General features: G+C 59.0%; 1 protein-coding gene across 1 annotated transcript; it reads right to left on the minus strand.

Moving 5' to 3' along the window:
- Positions 1–2,819: 2,819 nt before the first annotated feature.
- Positions 2,820–14,956, minus strand: LIN28A (lin-28 homolog A). The gene is made up of 4 exons (XM_030504587.1): positions 14,926–14,956; positions 13,928–14,106; positions 4,133–4,317; positions 2,820–3,033 (listed from the first exon to the last, which is right to left on the minus strand). The coding sequence occupies exons 1-4, from the start codon at positions 14,954–14,956 to the stop codon at positions 2,820–2,822; spliced, it is 609 nt and encodes a 202-aa protein (XP_030360447.1).
- Between the last annotated feature and the right edge of the window lie 3,357 nt (positions 14,957–18,313).

An 18,313-nucleotide genomic window follows, 5' to 3' on the forward strand; every position in this document is an offset into this window, starting at 1 on the left:
CACGATTCTTGAAGACAGGATTAGGGGGGGCAGCAGTTTCCCTGCCACAACCGAGGTGCCAGGGGAAGGCCAACAGCCCCCAACAACGCGGCAGCAGGGCTGAGGCCCAGGCTTAGACACGCAGCCCAGTGCTCTCTATTGCATTTACCCCGTTCAGACAAAAGCTGTTTTGCTGAAGTAGTTTTGTACAGATCCCATTGCTAATCAAGAACTTATAAAGTCCTTCCCCCTACCCTCCCAAGAAGAGACCACCACCTCACCATTACAACTACCGGAGCAGGGCAGGCAGCGGAGGAGCTGCTCTCCATCCTCTGTGTGCCACAGGGCAGAGAAAAGCCTCAGAGGGGTCACTGGGCTCCAGCAGCCTCAGCAAGCCCCATCCGTGAGGATGGAGTAGGTGCTCCCCATCTGCTCCAGCCCTGCTCTACATCTAAACCTATTGCTACCTAAAAACCAGCAGAAACAGCACCCACGTCCTGACATGCCAGCACAGGAAGGCTCCAGCCAGCCCCCAGGCTGCAAAGTGGAGTGTTAATGCCCCAAAACCAGGGATCCAGAGTTTCCCCCAGCCATCATGTGCCAACATTTGGGAGAAGCCAGGAAGGGAGAAGAAAGATGAAGCAGCCGCACCTTCCTTGGACTTGGGTCCACCTTGGCACCAGGTCCCTTGTCCCAGGAGGTCACAGGCAGCCAGCCAGCCCTTTGCTTGAGGCTGAGTTAGGGCAGGGGAGACTGAAGGTTATCCTCAATCCCAACAATCTCCCTGGCCACTGTCTGCTCTTGCCATGTCCCCCTGAACAGGCTGGGACCCCCATCCTGGCTTTCCAGCCCCCAGCCACATGGCACCAGCCTGCTGGGAGCCTGTGCAACATCCCAGCCTGCAGGCAACGGGAGGACTTGGGCATGGGGCAGACTGGAGTGTTCCCTTTGGGACAGCGGGGAGGGGACACTGGAGCATAAACAGGAGAGAGAAATGGAGGACAATCCTCAAAAGCCACCAGGCTGGGAGAAAATCTGGAGTTGAGGAGCCAAAATGGGCTCTAGCAGCTGTTCCCATGGCACTGCCTGGCTTCTCCATCCCCAAACACTGATCTACAGACCCAAACTCCTCCTCAGCCCATGGGGAAGGGAAAGAGACTCTATTAAAACACAGTTAAAAAAGAAAACAAATCCCAACACACACCAAAAAAAACAACTGAAAAGCTTGACAACACATCAGTCCACCTGGCAAACATCCAGTGAGGTAGATCTACACTTCCAATACAAACTTGGTCATGTTTTTGTGCTGTTAGAAAAAACCCTCCTCTCTGTCCAGCACTGGGCTACAGAAGCACTTTATCCCTGAGATTGCTTGAATACCTGAGAATAACTTGCAGGAATTATGTCCTTTCTCTCTCTCTCTTTTTTTTTTTCTTTTTTTTTTTTTTTCCTTTTTTTAAAGATTAAAATATACAAAAATACAAAACCAGAATATTTATATTAAAAAAAAAAAAATCAAAAAAACCCACCAAAGACGACAAACAAACCCAAAGATACGTCATTCACGCACGTCCTAGTGCAGGTTTCACTTGCTGTTGGCTTTGACATGGACCAGGGGGCTGTCCACTGGGGCAATAAATAAAGGCAAGACTTGGGGGGGACCGGTGGGGAGGGAGGACAGCAGCAGATAACAACCTGGGCACCTTTTCCCTCTGCCCCTGGGGAGGATCAGCCCAGGAGCTTTGGGTATCTGGAGCGTGGGATGGGCAGGAGGAGCAGAGACATAGTTATGTCCTGCATGGGTTTGATCCAGAGCCCCTGGGAAAACCCATTTGGTGTCTGGCCCAAGCCATGGCTGGATCTGTGTGAGCAGAGGGTTCTGTCCTCAGCCTCCAAGGGAAACGCTGCCAGCAACATCCCCGGGAGCTGGCTCTGCCCCATGTCTGGTGCCCAGCTCTTAGGGAAGAGCATTTCTGCTCCATGAAGCCCTCCTACTCCCCAGCTCTGCATTTCAGAGACAGGGAGAAGCCTTAGAGGGGAAGAGCTGGCTGCATAAAACACCTTGTGCTCTCTGGGCTGGCACTTAGGAAGAGTTAAGGGAAGAAGAAAAGTGTTTTTCTTTCAACTTGATCTTCCCAAGCTGCAGCTTGCAGCCCACAGCAGGCAGCGTTAGCCCAGACCCCAGAGATGCCCCATTTCCTTCCAGACTGAGCCCAAATCTGGGCTCTGCTGGTTTCAGCAATGGGGTAACCACAGAGAAACTGCAAATCCTCACACCAATCTGCACGTGAGAAACTATGAGTGGACCCGTGGGGCCAGCCCACGGCATCTCCCCCGTGCTCTGCAGCCAGCCTTCCCCCCTTGGCCTCCCTCCTTGTGGCAGAGAGGGATGGGGCAGGCACAGGAGTGGGTCCCCTACCGCTCATCCAAGCCATGCCGGAGCCTGTTTGAAAGTCAGGAGAACAAGGAGCCACAAGCTCCTCCGTGAGGTGTTGCTCCTCTGCTCCTCCTCCCAGAGACACTACTGCCTGGCTTCGTTTAGGATAAGAATAAAGATTGATCAAACATGGGTTTGGTTCTTTTTAGCTGGAAGAGGTGTGTCGGGTACTGCCTTCCCCTATTTTTAGAACAAGTCATCCTGATTAAAAGCAGAGCTTTTCCCAGGCTGGGAACAGGGGGAAAAGGTCTGTGCGGGGACACCAGGTCCCTGCCGTTAGCACTGCTGTCTTCCCTCCCCAGTCTTTCACCCTGCCGTCCCTCCTCCGAGCCCCCGCGGCTGCCCGTTGCCTTGCCAAAGCCTTTTCATCCCGGTGGAAGCCCCCTCTCCCTGCCGCCCGCCATCATTCCCGGGTTTCGGGGAGGAGGGCCGAGCTGTGCATGTCCTCCTCCTCTCGGAAGTAGGCAGGTTTTCCCTGGGAGCTGGGGGACTGCTGTGCTTTCGCGGGGCAGTTGGCGACCATGTGGCTGATGCTCTGGCAGAAGTGGCATTTCTTGGGCTGCGGCGGGAGCTTGCACTCTTTGGCATGGTGGTCCAGCCCGCCGCAGTTGTAGCATCTGCGGGGGGGAGGAGAGAGATTCCAGGAGGAGAAATAAAATGAGGTGGGATGTTGCTGTTGGCCATGCTCGGGACCCATCTGGCTTCACAGCCAGAGCTGGGCTTCAAATGGGTGGCTGCTGCAGGGAGCAGGGTTGGCTCTTTGGGGGTGAGTGGTGGCCCTTGGTTTGGTCCCTGCAGAACCCCATCTCAGCCAGTTTGGGCCTGGCTCAGTGGTGTTGCTGGTACCCAGGAGATGGCAGCAAACCCCTGCACTGAAACCAAGCATGGGGACAAAAATCGGGGATGTTCAGGGGGCTTCCACCCCTCTGCCTCCATCATGGTTCTGACTCCTGTGTCTACAAGACCCTGCACCCAGGGTTCCATGCTATGGACCAAAAGCCTGCAGCAGAGTAGGAACAGGCAATAGGACAACAGCTCAGTTGCAGGGACTTCGGCTGTCAGTGTTGGGACGACCCCAGAGGTGGTTTCTCTTGTGACCATACCCTTGCAGCACTCACTCCTATAGGTGTCACAGAGCCGTGCGAGCAGAGGGAGCTGCCCTATGTGCATTTTGAATCCTGCATCCATCTAGGGCAGCCACAACCCTTTTCTCTTTCCTTTTCCTTCCCCACTCATTTGAGAACTCACTTGTGTGTGAAATGCCAGGTTGGGTGGGCAGCATCCACTGGGGAAAGCAGGACAACGCATCCTGGGGCAGCCAGGATGGAGAGGATGGGAGAGGAGAGGGGGGGGACTCGCCCCGGGGCTCCCAGCCTCGCTGCGGGAGATGCTGCCAGGACGTCCGGCCATTTCCTTCCCACAAGGAAGGGTTTCTCTTCAAGAAAATTACCCGTGCCCAGCGTGGCTCCCCCGGACGAGGGCAGCGGCCGCCCGGGGTGTCCCTGACCTCTGCCCTTCCCTGCTGCTTTGCTGCCCTTTCCCCGCCAAGCTGCATCTGCCACTCATTAACCACTAAAGGAAGCTGCTTTCCCAGAGGAAGGGTCACTGCCCCCCCCAGCGGACCCAAAACCCATCCCCATGCTGCAGGCAGGGTGCTGGGCAGCTCCTGGTGCCCGCAGGGCTCAGAGCTTGCGCTGGATCAGAGCCACCCCTTACCGGTCTCCTTTCGATCTGCGTTTCTGGAGGCTCTTGCCCTTGGGTCTCCTCTCGCTGCCGATGCAGAAGACACCTCCCGGGCCGGTCACCCGGATGGACTCCAAACCTTTAGATGACTTCTTGAAGGTGAACTCAACAGCTTCGCCCTCCTTCAGGCTGCGGAAACCCTCCATGTGGAGCTTGCTCTGGGGGGCAACAGGGAATGGGTGAGGGTCAGCACAGAGCCGGCTGTCTGCCGGGCACACGACAAATCCCAGCCCAGCAAACACCTCCTGTGGCACGAGAGCTGCCACGTCTCCCTGTGCCCGTCCCTTGTGAGGGGATGGATATCAGGGACCAAGCTTGACCAAGCACCTTCATCTCCATGAAGTCTCTGGAGTCCCATTTGATAACACACGGCCTTTAGTGAGCTGAGGCGCCTGGCTGAGTGGGGTTCACTGGTTTGGCAAGGAAGGGCCGGCAGAGCCAGCTCTGACCCAGATTTCAGCAGGGTTTGCTGCAAAATGCTGGCTCTCAGCACTCCAAAACATCCCCTTGTTCCCAAGAACAAGCAAGAGCTGCCCCTGCACCTCCTGACAGCCCAGGCTGGGGCTGCTCGCAGGGAGATACAAAACATCATTATAAAAAGACAAAAGGATCTCAAGACTGTGCACAGGCACATGCAGCCGTGCTCGTGGCAGGGCCCACAGCAAGGCCAGGGGGCTGGAAGCTGGCACTGCTGGCCCAGGGTCCCAGCCAGCCCCCTCGCTGCAGCTCACCTCACTTCAAGCCCTTTAATTACCTCCAATAATTCGTTAAGCAGCTGTTTGGCCCTGGATTGTCACTGCGGGGAACATCTCCTGTCCCTCCCAGGGTTGTCACATTGGTCATCACAGTGCAGTTTAACCTGGGAGTTCATAAAGACCCAGGCTGGGGAGGGGGGCTATGGGATGGCTGAAAAATCCACTCCACTTTCCTGAGCCCTGCCCGTGACAGGGGGTTGGAAACCGATGATCTTTAGGTCCCTTCCAACCCAAACCAGTCTGTGACTCTATGATTTTAGCAGAACAAATTCATGAGGAGCTGAGCTGGATGATGCAGCCGATACATCTCTTTCCCCCCTGTACCAGCAAGTGCTGCCACGAGCATCAGTGGAGGACCACTGCATCCCGGCAGCCATCCAAGCAGGGCTTTTGCTCAAGTCCTTAGCAGAGCTCAAACGAGCACGAGCAAAGAGTTAAGAGGGATGTGCTGGCAGAGGGAGGAGCAGCTCCAGCAGGCTCGGGATTCAGGCTGGGGATTCCCGGCGCCAACGCCTGCGCGGCTGCAGCAGGACCCTGCATTTATGAATGGAGCATCTCCCCCATTCATGGCCCAGCGAGTTCCCATCACGTGGCCCACGGCTGCCCATTCTTCCCGCACCAAGAGCCTCCATGCACACGGTGCTGTGTGCATGGCTGGGTCCCCTTTTCCACCCCAAACCTCAGCAGGACCCACGTGGAAACACCCCACATAAAAACAGAGAGGGAGGAATTGGAGTTGTTGGGGTTTAGGAGTGATTTGTTTTCAGCGGGATCTTGCAGGACACAGGGCATGTGTCCCTGGGCACATGAGGGACCTGGGAATGCAGCAGAGCCTGAGGAACAACCCTTGAGGCCCCTTTTTCTGCTTTTGCCCCCCAGTTCTGTGTTTGGGGGCCCAGCTCTGGGTGGGACAGACCCATTGGGCGGGGGCAAGTCACCCACATCCACCAGGTCCATTTTTCTGCTGTGGTGGGGTCCAGAGCAGGCCAGATAGGATTGTCCAAAACCTTTGCTCTCTGACCCACTCTGCTGCCAGAAGCGAGAGCTAAATTATGAGTTATGGGGTCCCCTATGACAACAAAGACACGACAGGGTCTCGCAGCAACCTCTGTCCATCCAGGCTGTGCTGGGCAGTCCCATCACCGCCTACCGCTGGCAAGCACCCTTCCATGCTCAGCACAACAGCCAGATGCTGCTCCCAGCTCCAATTTAGCTTTCCCCTAGCGCTGAGCATCACCAAGAAGATGCTGAGCATCACCCAAGCAAGACCTCGGTGTCCAAAGCAACTACAAGCAGAACACAGAAGGTGCTTAGCTCAGCCTCAGCACCTTGGGGTCAGCCACCAGTCCCTTTAAACACTTAGTGTGAGGCAGTTTGGGCAACAGGGGCTGCCACAGATGGTCAATTTGCCCCACTCCAGCAGCAGCGTTTTGGGGGCGAGGAGCTGAGCATCACTCCATGGTGGACATCACCCCACATGGCACAGGAGGCAGCTCCGGAGGCTGGGGGACAAGAGCCAGGTCCTCCTGCAGATCCTTAGGGGGTGTTTACAGCCCCAGCAGCCCAGCTGTGTTTACACTACGGAGATGAAAACTCCCAGGCACTCAGCCCCAAGCCTCAGGACAAAGCCAAGCCATGGCAGGGGGGACCCTGGCACACAGGCTGGACCCCCCCCGGCTCAGAGCCCATGCCTTGGGCATCATCACCCATGGACAGCCAAACTGCTACACCCTGTGAGCCATCCACTACCCCCATCGTGAGGAAGAGCTGGGGCAGAAGCTGCTGCAACATGACGGGGAAGCGATTTGTTTTCCAGGAGCGGGTGAGGATGACAACCGCCCCCCCGGCCCCCGGCCCTCTCCGCCAAAAGGCCAAAGGAAACGCCCTCTCCCCAGGGAACGAAGGGGGGCAGCGGCCGGGGCGCCCCAGCTCTCCCCCCACCGAAGCCTTTTGATGTGAGCTGCAGAGTGGCTGGTGGTCCCTGCGCATCCCCCCTGCCCCCTTCCCAAAACACACACATTGCTGGCATTCCTCTGTTATCAGATAGGTAATCAAACTGCAGCCCATTGAATTAGCTGCATACCTCCTGCATCTGAAAGGAAGGGGCCCAGAGCCCCTGTCCCACACCACACACAAAGCCGGAGCCTTCCCAGGCCTCCACACACACACACACCCCCAAAAAATAAAGAGAGGAAGGGGGGGATTGGAGCGAGCCGGGGATGCTGGGGATGGGGGGAGCGCAGGGGAGGGCCAGGGCCGGGAGCCACCGGCCAGCGAGAACAAAGGGCCGGCGGCGGCCGCGCTCCCGCTGCCCAAATTCCAGGAGTTCCAGGCCACGGTGGGGGGAGGAAGGGTGGCCGGCATGGCCGCGGCCCCCTGACCCCCTGCAGCCCCTCCGCGCATCAGCCCTGCACCCAGGAGAGCTGGGTCTCACCCGCTGGGTGCTGCGGTTTGGGTCCCATGGTGGAGCTGAGGGGTCAGTCCTGGGGGGGGGCACGGTTTTGGTATGGGGGGTGTAGGGTGACCCTCTGGGCTTGGGATCACAAAACATTGCCGTCCTCATCATAAACCTGCTTTAAAGCACAGGCGAGCGCAAAGATTTCAGTTGTCATCATTAGGGTCCAGAGTTAACCAGTGGGACAAGGAACAGAAGCAGAGCTGGCGCGGCTTCACCCAGCTCTCTGTGACCCCCCCCGGGCACCCCCTCACCAGGCATCACAGTGGGCACCTCTCCGTTTTTCCACCCACCCCACACCCCGGCAGCTCTGGTTAGTTACGGCAGACAAAGACACAGCATGTGAGCAGCTGAGCGCTGCCCATCACCCCCACAGCGCCGGGTGTCCCCCACCCCACCTGCACACCGCTGCCTTCATCCCTCTTCTTCCTCGCACCCAGCAAATCCCTCATCCCAGATCCCAGCGTTTCCCCTCCCAGAGGGGTAACACCCTGGAGCAGCCCAAATCCAGCCACTGCTCCCCAAAATGCCAGGCTCCAGTTCACCCCCACCCCACCAGGCTCCGGAGGGGCTCGGCAAGCCCCGGGGTCACCATTGTCCCCGTGGCCTCCCCAGCGCGACACAAGGGGACGTTTATTCCCAACCAGCCCCGGCCACTCAATCAAACCATCTTTGTGTGCAGAGGGGCCTGGGGCGGAGCGGCCGCTGCACCTCGCCTCTCGCTGCGCGGGAGCCTTCCAGCCCTTTAAACTTAAATCCTTGGAAAACAAGCCAGGTTGGGATGCTGGGTCAGGAGCCGCTGCGGGAATACGAGATGCAGCGCTGAGCTATCCAGAGCAACTCGGGCAGCCTGACCCCACTGCAGCCAGTGCCTTGTGCCTCAGTTTCCCCCACTCTACAGAGGGGAAGTTGCCCACAGGGGCGAGGAAGGATGGATCCCGGCATGTCCCAGTGGTGGGCACAGGGATTGCTGATCCTCTGGGGTTCTGTGCCCCCAGCACTGCACCCCACTTTCACCCACAGGCTGGGGGTACCCTGCTCAGCCAGCACCCTCAGCTACACCCAGGGCACCTCAGACACTGTGCTGCCCCACTGGCCTCAGCACCCCTCTGTCCCCAGAGCCACCACAGCATCCCTGTTCCCCCCAAATCCCTCGTTTTGCTCAAGCTGTCCCTGTGCTGATGGCTTTGATGCATCAGCTGACCTGGTCGGGGCGCAGGGCGCCCTGCAGAGCCCCATGGGTCCCAGCCATCTTCACCCCACTGTGATCCCAAAGGACTCATCCCGGGGGAGCAGCCCCAGCCCTTGGCCACCCCCGGCCCTGCAGGGCTCAGGCTGGGTGCAGAGCAGCCCCTTCCTCGGCTCCTGCACTGGCAATAAGCTGGCGTGCAGGGGCTCACCCAGTGTTTTGGGGCACAGCTCCAATTGCCACCAGGCAATGCCATCGCCATCCCACTGGGATGCAGCAGGCTCAGCCCAGCTCCCAGCCCTGTTCCAGCAGAGCAGGTCTCCCACCAGCTGGGCGCTGCCCCACAGCAAACAGCCCCCGAAGCACATTTGGGCAGGGTTTGGCTCTGTGACACAAGCCCCCATGCCACATCAGGGCCACCATCGGCCATGAGGCCAGCAGGGAAACATCCCTTTGCCTTCACAGCCCCTGCATGGATCCATCCCGGAGCAAAGCCCTTCCCTCTCCCCAAACCACACAGGAAATCTTCTCCCGGTGCCGGCATTTCAAGGGCTAGGGACTGCGCTGCTGCTATTTTCGGGCTCACGCACATAAGGCTTGGAGCAGGAATCATCCCATGTCCCTTCCTGCACCTCAGCCCCTTACAAGCACCCTGTGGATGCTCCTCGGGAAAGAGCGTCCTTCCTCAGCTCCGGGGGCTTGTGCAGAGATAAAGAGGATGATGCCTGCGGGAGCCCATCGGGGCAAGCACAGGGGATTTAACAGGACATTACCAGGGCTTTCCAGCGTCTTCCTACTGTCATCTGGCGCAATAACCCCATGGATTTATTCCCCAAATCAAGTAAAACCAAAATATAGCCATTTTACTACCAAGGTAACTACATTTGCTCCTCGTTTTCCACCATAAACCAGCACCATCGAACGGTAGATACTAATTCTGCAAAAGAAAGCATTCACCACAGAGTTTAACCCAGCTACCTGCCCGAAATCCACACTTTCAGCTGCCTTAGTTGTATTTTCCCCACCCTGAAGGTCCCAAACCCTCCCGCACTTCCCAGGAAGCGCTCATTGGGATCAGCAACTGCACATTAATCTCACACTCCCACATTAAAGCAGGGGCACGGCCAGGAACAGCAGCGCATCTTCCATCAGGGGTTTTGTCCTCATCCCACTTTTACTGGGAGCGAGTAATTAGGGAAAAGGAAACGCTGGAGCTGAGGGTGGCAGGGACAGGGTCTCACCAAGCCAGAGGCTCCATCCCAGCCCTCCCCAGCTCCATCCCTGGCTTTAATGGGAGCAATCCCATTCATTTGGGCCATTTTATCTGGGAGACCATTTAAGGGTGTTTTCTCTCGCTGCCCCTCACCCTGGGGCTGAGAGGGGGAGCTGGGGGAAGGGATGTGCCTGCAGCCATCAGTTAATCTTTAGACAGAGACAGGAGGCTTTTTTTTGTGTGCGTCTTGAGGGAGTTTCAGGGATGGAATAAAGCTGCTCTCTTTCACCATTTGCCATCAGGATGTGGAGATACCATTTTATTCCAGCGGCTACTTAAAAAGCCCAAACCAACCAAATAACAAACCAACAAAGAACCAAACCAACCAAAAAATTTGATGCTACTGAATTTTCCGTAGAGAAAAGCTCCAACTGTTTCTGTCCAGGGAATCTCTTCCCCAGGGACACACGTAACCCTGGTGCTCCGAGGTCCTGCAGCCACCAACACCAGCACTTTGGGGTGACCCTGATCCCAGGGATCAAACACAGGAGCGATGCACATGAGAAAGCAGAAAAAGCGAGATATTAAACGTGTGCCGGGCTTCTGTGAGCATCACGGGTCCAATGCACCAACTCAAAGAGCTGCTCTGAAGGGTTCCCCCTTCCCCTTTTCTGCACCTCAGCTCCGCACAGATCCCCCCAGCCGGATCCTGCACTGCACCCAGGAGCCAGGAAGGGCAGTGGGGCAGCCCATGGGAAGGCTGGACTATGGTCCCCAACAGGGAAATTCTCCCTTGTGCCCCTGCCTTTGCTCAGGGATGGAGCTGCCTCCAAACACGTGTTTTTATTTTTACTGTAAGACCTCATGTCATGCTGGTGTCTTGGCTGGCTCCAAACCCCGCTGCATGCAGGGGGTCAGCACGAGTGCAGGTGGGTGACAGCCCAGGTCAGCTCAGCTGCAATCCATGGCTGAACAGCAGCCACCATCCTCCTGCATCCCATTCCCTGCCCCACTGAACAGGGATGGAGCCTGTCCACCAACTGCCACCCCCGAGGCTCTGGAGATGGCAGCACCCGAGGGACCGCAGGGGAACCGAAGCCCCCCCATGCTGGCATATGCCCAGCTGGCCCCATGCTGCTGTGGGCACTCGGGCAGGACAGGGGTGTCACATCCCAGCCCCAGCGGGTGTATCCATGTGCATGGCCTTATGTCCCCCTTAAGGACACTCAGGACCACATCACTGAGATGCCAGTGACCAAAAGCCCCATGGCCACAGAGCCGCAGGGTCCCAGCAGTGCCCAGCACCTCTCCTTGCCAACATCATGAGAAAGAACAAGAAACATCACAAGTAAAATTGCCTTTATCAGGGATTTAGACCCATCAGCTTGGAGAAACGCCTGGAGCCACAGAGCCAAGCAGTTCCCAGGGGCTGGACAGCCCTGTCCCCTCTGCTCTTGGCCCGGGATGGCAGAGCCAGGTTTGGGCTGTGCTCCCACATCCTGCTCTGGTCCCAGCACCGAGCCCTGGGGCCAGGGCATGGACAGATTTTCACCTTTTTCCAGGTTACTTTCCCCACACTCCTGTAAGCGATGCTCAGAGCCACAGCGTGAGCCCGGGAGCCACATCCCCAGGGAACCACCGCAGCTTTGGGCTCTTCACCAGCACCAGCTTGATTTCTGCCACCCTGAGACCCTCAGCCCTTCGCCTCCCCGGAGGGACCTGCTCTGCTCCCCTGTGCTTCATCCCGCTTATCTCCTCCCAGCCCCCGAATGAATCCATCTCCAGTGTCCAGGGGAGGCATTTGAACCCAAATGCCTCATTTTTAGCTCACAATGTGAGGGAAAGGCAGCCCCGAGGAGCCCTGTTAGTCTCCTGTCCTGCCGAGATTTTAATCTCTTTGTGATCAGATAAAGGGAGAGGGAGATGGAGACGCGCTCCCTGCAGAGAAGGGCCATTCAGACCTGGTTCCTGTAATAAAGTGATTTAATAGATCTAAAGAGGCCAATTCCCTTCTTTCTCCCACAATTACTTCCTGTGGGTCATCATTCACATATGTAAATGAAGAGGGGAAGGAGCAGGTTATGGGGGGCTCTGGGGTGTTAAACCCCAATAGCTGGTTTGGGGCACCCCAAGCCCTGTGTGTTGTCCCCTCTGGTTGTGGCTTTTGCCCTCCCAGGCCTGACTCCCTCTGTGGGGAGCAGAGCTGGCACTGGCTCTTGGGAAGCACCAGGATGCTGAGATGGGGAAAGCATCAGTAGAAGGGCCACAGAAAAGCCCCCCAAAGGCCACCCAAAAGCAGCGAGGCCAGAATGGGAGCGTGACTTTGGTCCTTCTCCGAGGAGGGGCCGGGGCTGAGCCAGTGCTGGAATGCTCCATGGTGGGAGATCAGCCCTGGCTGTTCTGCTGCAGGCAAGCAGCAACTTTGTGCCACCAGTGAGTGGGGCAGGAGGCAAAGCCCGACCTGAAGGAGAAACACTCAACATCAGCCCAAAGCTGTCCCACTTCTGGTGGCACAAAGCCCCTTGGCAGCCACACATGCGCTGTCTCTCTGCTACCCAAAAGAACTCACTTCCAGCCAACGTTCGCTGCATCTCCTGAATGCAGCAAACCCTGCACATGGGACCCCATGGGGAACACCAGGAGGCTGCACCTCTCCCCGGGTGGTGGGATGCTCCTGGCAGAGGCAACCCAGCTAATTCTCTTTTCCTACAGGAATGTGAGCAAGAGCAATCAGGAAACCAGACTGTCTAGGGGCAATAAACCCCCAGGAGAAGGGCGGTAGGCTTCCCCCTCGGGCACCAGGTCCCGCTGTGCTACATTGAGATGCAAAGACCCATTTGCTCTCAGAGCACCAGGATCTAGTTTTCAGCTTTCGCTGACTGATTTGGAGCCCTCACCTCCAATCCCAGCTGCGTTTCTGGCCCAGGGTGGAAGCTCCAACCAAGGCAATTTAACCACGCTGAAGCCAAGGAGAAGGGATTTGCTTCTCCCACCTTCACTTGCCAAACTGCTGTAGCCCTGCCTGGAGCAGCCATTGTGGTAGCCCTGCACAGCCCAGGGGCTCAGTCCTGCACCTCCATCCTATCAGCAGACCACAGGTTCGACCCAAATTTGAGAGCATTTGGGCCCGTGGAGAGCAGCAGCCACTGAAGCCGGCTGGTCCATGGGCTCCCTGGAGCCAGCAACCTCTCACTGCCTCAGCCGGAATCCCATGCGGCTGCTCCCAACCATACCCACAAAACCACTCGTGTTTGCTCCAGAGATCCAGAGCTCACTCTGCTCCCCAGCCCGGATGGCAGCCGCTTTCCCAGGGTGACTGGCATGGGCCACGCTCATCACACAGACACAGCACTGGCCCCGATTTGAGCGCTATGGAATCATCAAACGGTTTGGGTTGGAAGGGACCTTAAGGCTCATCCAGTTCCAACCCCTGCCACAGGCAGGGACACCTTCCACTAGACCAGGTTGCCCCAAAACCGTCTCCAAGCCCATTCCCCCGTGTGCAGGGGAGGGGGTTAAGCAGCTGCAGTCCCTAATCCACAACTTCCCTTGACACAGGATTAGAGGCACGCGTGGGGCTTCCCCACTCAGCAAGGTGTGTGCGCGTCAAATCCGGACACAAAACTGTCACTATGAGACACGATCCAGAGGGACACGTACACGACCTCACACGCCTTTGTGCAACCCGCAACCGAAAGAAGGGGCCCGGGCATAGAGATCCCCTCTCCGGGATGAGCTACAGCTGGGGAAAGCCCAATCCTGCGTCCATGCCTGGCTCAGGGCTCCAGGACCCTGCACCGCGGGAGAACCAGCTCTTGCCCGGGTCCCTCCATGAAGAGAGCAGCATCCCTGCTCCAGCACATCCCGCGGGCACCTGCTCCCCGGCCCCGGGGGCTCCCCAGGGAACCACAATGCGAAAATTAAATCGTTCGGGGATCAACTTACAGGGCCGGTCCCCGGAGAGGAGCCCTGGGCTGCATCGGGGCGAGCGGCCGTGCCTGACCTCCGGGAAAACGGACCCGGCGGACCCCGGCGTTCCCGGGATGGCGAGCTGGGACGGGGGGAGCGGTGTGGGGTCCCCATCCCGCCCCGCATCCTCCCAGGGGCTGCCCCCCGCTTCCCTCCCGACAACCCAACGCTGGATCCGGCCCCATACCTGGTGCACGAAGACATCGACGGGCGAGTCCAGGGTCGCGCCGCCCTTGGCGGTCATGGAGAGGAAGCCGAAGCCCATGCGGACGTTGAACCACTTACAGATGCCGGAGCCGTGCAGCGGCTGAGACTCGTTCTCGGCCTTGGGCGAGTCTCCGGCCGGTTCCTCGCCCGGCTTCGCACCTAGCGAGAGACCCACGGGGCCGCTGAGCCGGGGGTTGGGGGAGCCGCGGGTCCCCCCCGGCCCAGCCGCCCCGCACCCGGCCCGCAGCAGGAGCCCCCATAACCCTGGTGGGGCTCCCCGGGCTGGAAAAGGCAAGGAAAAAGATATAACCCCCCAAAAGCCACCCAAGCAGAGCGGTCGGCTCTGTCTCCACGTGTGCGTGGGGATCACCCCAGGAGCGGGACAAAATGAAGGCATGACCCAGGCGGGGCGTGGGGTGGGGGCCCTAAATCCGTTGTCCCAGTGAAAACGTTAAAAACGAAAAAATAAAAACAAATTTAAATCCCACCAAAAAAAAAAAAAAAGGAAAAAAGGAAAAAAAAATTAAAAAAAAAAAAAAAGGGAAAAAAACCCCACCAAAACCCCAAACCTACAAAAAAAAGGGGGAAAAGTGCCCCAAAATACCCACCCGAAATCCCCCTGTCCCCAGCCAGCCACGCTGCAGCAAGGCTCTCCCCCGCCGTCAGCATCCCCCCGCTGCACGGCCCCCCCCGCTCCCAAATAACCCCACAGCCGCCACCGGCCCCAAACTTCTGGGCTCATCCTGGGGCTGGGGGGGGGGGGCGGTGTGGAAACAAAATAAATAACCATATCCCTGCCCCCCAAACCCCCCAGAGCTGCAGCGGGGGAGCGGGGCCACGCCGGCCCGGCCTCGCTGCTGCGGTGCGGCGGGGCTGGGGCGGGGGGATCGGGGGGGTCCCGCACCCCCCAGCCGGGCTCTGCCGCTGTTATTAATAATCGCGGAGCCGAGGCGGGCTGCGACAATAATATAACTTAACCTGCAAACTGCTGGTTGGAAACAGACCCCATCCCGACACTCGCTTGCAAATTCCGAGTTGTGGCTGTTACCGCCTCCTCCTCCCTCCTCCTCCTCGGCCAGCTTTGAGGGTATCAGCCCAGCCAAAAAAAAAGGAGAGAAAAAAAAAAAGGGAAGAAAAAAAAAACCAACAACCCCCAACCCAACAAAAAAACCAGCTTAGACCCCGCCGGGAGGGAGCCGGGAGAGGTTTGACTCCATCTTCACTCCAACAATAGGGGTGGGAGGGAGCGGGAGAGGTTTTTTCAAAGGCTCCCAAATTCTCGCAGACAATAGCAGCCCCCGCCCCCCCCCAGGACCCACCCGCGGGGCCGGGGGGCGCCGGGCCCCGCTCCGCCATCCCGTCCCCACGTGATCCTAATTAACACACACCCCCCCCCCCGGTAATAGCGACACATTCCGGGAGGGATTTGGAAGTGGGGGGGTGGGGGGTGTGGAGGGTTGACCCCCCCCCAAATTAGGGGCGAGGCCACCTGTCAAAGGAGACGTGACCCCCGGGGGGTGGGACCCCGAGGGCTTGGGGGAGTTTCCACTTCTTTTCTCCGTTCTCCCCCAGCCGCGCCCCCCCCACGAGCGGAACCACCTGCGAGCCGCGGCCCGTGTCCCGGGACACGACGGGGAGAGGAACCGGGACCAGGCTGATACAGCGCGGGGGGGGGGGGGGGGGGGCTGATTTTCCGGGACACCGGGATCTTCCCGCGCCCCCAGCCCCATCCCGTGTCCCGCCAGTGGGCCGTGCACCCCCGGGGCCGTTCCCCCCCCCCGCCCGGTGGCACAGCCTGCCCTCCCGCCGGCGGTGCGGGGGGCCGCGGCGTTAGGGGGGGGTGTGTGGGCCGGAGCCCCCCGGGCCGGGCGGGGACAAAGGGCGAGTGACCAGTGGCTCCATTTCCGGCGGCGGACAATGCCCCGCTACCGGCCCGGCCCGTGGGGGCACAGCGCCGCCCGCCGCCCCTCCCGGGCTGTGTTGGGGTACGTGGTGGCCCCCCCAAATTGGGGTGATCGGGCAGTGCCTCCCTCACAGGGAGAGCTGGGGCGGGGAGGTTTGCACTGGCCGCGGCCGCCCCACGCAGGACTCTCCCCCCGTGGTATCACTGCGGGGATCTGGGGGGGCGGGGGGACACTGTACGGCGGGGGGGACACCCCGGAGATCCCAGGGGCACCCATGGGACCCCCCTGGGGCCGGCCGGTGCTACCGGTAAGATCCCGCGTGGGGCTGCCCCGCGCGAAGGCTCCGCGGCGGAGGCGCTGGCCATGGTGCTGAACGGCCCCGGCCCTGTCCAGGGTCCTGCGCTCCGGCCTTCGTCCTCCCTCCGTTCCTCCTCATCCTCCCGCCCTTCTTCTTCCTCCTCATCCTATTGCCCCGCACATCCCGCGCCCACCATCAAGGCTACCCCCACCCGAGGGCTCCTCGTTGCCCTTTCCCCGCAAAGCAGAGCAGCCCAGTGGGGCTGCGGTGACAGCAGAGGAGGAGGATTTTTCCCTATAGGGAAATGGGGTAGCCTTCGGGAGGAGGCAGCTGCGGCTGCCCCCCTCCCGTCAGGGCTCTGCAGCTCCCTCAGCTGAGTCCCCACGGGTGGAGCAGGAGGTGCCCGTCACCTGCACACAGCAGCATTAATTCCATGATGCTAGTAGGGTGTTGTCTCATCTTTACACTGTTTCTAATGGGGATGGACCAGAAGGTGGAGAAAACTCCACTGGTCTCTTATTCTTAAGATCGATCTTGAGTCAAGTCCCCAAAACCAACGAGCAGCCCCTCGTCTGCCGCTGCAGGAGAGCAGAGTCCAGGCAGGGGCTTCCCGGGCACAGATCAGGATCTCCAGTCCCACCCGCAACCAGGCTCCGGCAGCCTGCAGAGCTCCGTGCCCGGGGACGGCGCTGCAATGGTCCTGGCGAGAGCGAAACCACGGTGCGTGGTCACACTTGCTCATGCTCCCCCTCTCCTTGCCGGCACCCACAGCCGTCCCGGGTGGGGATCCGCTGCAGGACCGTTCCCGGTGGCTGCATGCATCTGTCACCCTCTCCTGGCCAGCGAGGGCTGGGTCTGCGGGTTGTGTGTATTCCCATTCTCCCGTTTGTGGGATAATTTGGGTAAGAGAAAAGAAGGGGGAGGGGGAACCCAAGACTTGCAGGAGACCCCTCCGTGTGTCTCTCTTCCTCTTGGCTTATCCCTCCTCCCAGCCCATCTCCTTCCACGCTCCTCACCTTTTGCCCGGGATTTAGGGAGGACACAGCCAGCTGCCTGTGCATTTCGCTCCCATGCTTCTGCAAAAAGAGCTCATGAGGCAGAGCAACCCTGGGAAACAGCTCCATCCCTTCTGTCCATGGAGGGGACACCCCAGTGCCAGCAGCCACATAGCCTGGGGACGGTGTCCTGGGGCAGAACGGACACCCTGAATGGTGTGAGGGGTGGGTAGAGGTGTGGGGATACAGGGGAAGGATGTGGTGAGGAATGAGCCCTCGTTTCCTCCAAAACAAACCCGTCAGAATATAATCCATCACCATGCACCAGCTTCCCCCCTCCCCAGCCCCTTCCTGATGGACAGGAGGGACCCACAGTCCCCTGAGACACTTTTCTATTTAAACTCATCAACAAGTTTCTCCGCATCACCCAATTCCTGCCCATCCTTGGTGATTTCCATCCAAGTGGTGCAGCCACATCCCTGCGCACGGCACTTCCAAGGCAGTGCCCTTTTATATCCCAACCTCATGTAACACAGCCCTTCAGCAGTGACAGCCCCACGTCATATTTCTGTGTGTGGTGTATTTGTTTTGGGGGGCCTGTTGAATGGCAAATGTGAAAGGGAAGGGGACTCCTTCCTGTTCTTTCAGAGCCAGGCACTGTGCCCTGCCCGGCTTCAAGGGAATAGCCGGCAGAGCGGCCACTTTCACAAATAATGGCTTCATTAGATTGAAAGAAGTGGACAGTGACCTCACCGAAATGGACTTTCTGACCCCTGCTGACCTCTGGCCCCGGCTCTGACAGCCTGTAAATCTTCCCCCTCGCGGCATGGCTGGGGCAAGGGCAGGCAATGCTCTGCCAAAGCCCAGCACCGGTGGTGCTGCCCGTGGTCTGGCATCATGGACCACACGGTGCTGCCAGGGGACTGCCTGGCTCCAGCCAGCTCCTGAGCCCGGCAGGATGAGGCCCAGGGATGTGCAAAGCCTGGGCACATCGGTCACAGCTTTGGCAGAGGTGAGGACTGGTGTCCTCACTATAAGCCCCATCAAGGGCTATTCCTGGGGAGCTGAAGGGCCCTTGGAAATCATGTTATTGGGGCTGTGGCTCCACCACCATCTCCCAGCACAACCTCCATCACCACAAGCCCATCAAGAAGGCACAGACCAGCTCA

The sequence above is a fragment of the Strigops habroptila genome, chromosome 12 (genome assembly GCF_004027225.2).
Source record: "Strigops habroptila isolate Jane chromosome 12, bStrHab1.2.pri, whole genome shotgun sequence".
Classification (NCBI taxonomy): Eukaryota; Metazoa; Chordata; class Aves; order Psittaciformes; family Psittacidae; genus Strigops; species Strigops habroptila.

Excerpts from the sequence above, each read along its gene's own strand:
- LIN28A (XM_030504587.1), bottom strand. The coding sequence starts at position 14,956 with ATGGGGTCTGTTTCCAACCAGCAGTTTGCAG. Across the intron at positions 14,107-14,925 it reads TTCCAACCAGCAGTTTGCAG|GTGCGAAGCCGGGCGAGGAA; the intron begins GTTAAGTTATAT and ends GTCTCTCGCTAG. Across the intron at positions 4,318-13,927 it reads TCGATGTCTTCGTGCACCAG|AGCAAGCTCCACATGGAGGG; the intron begins GTATGGGGCCGG and ends GTTGCCCCCCAG.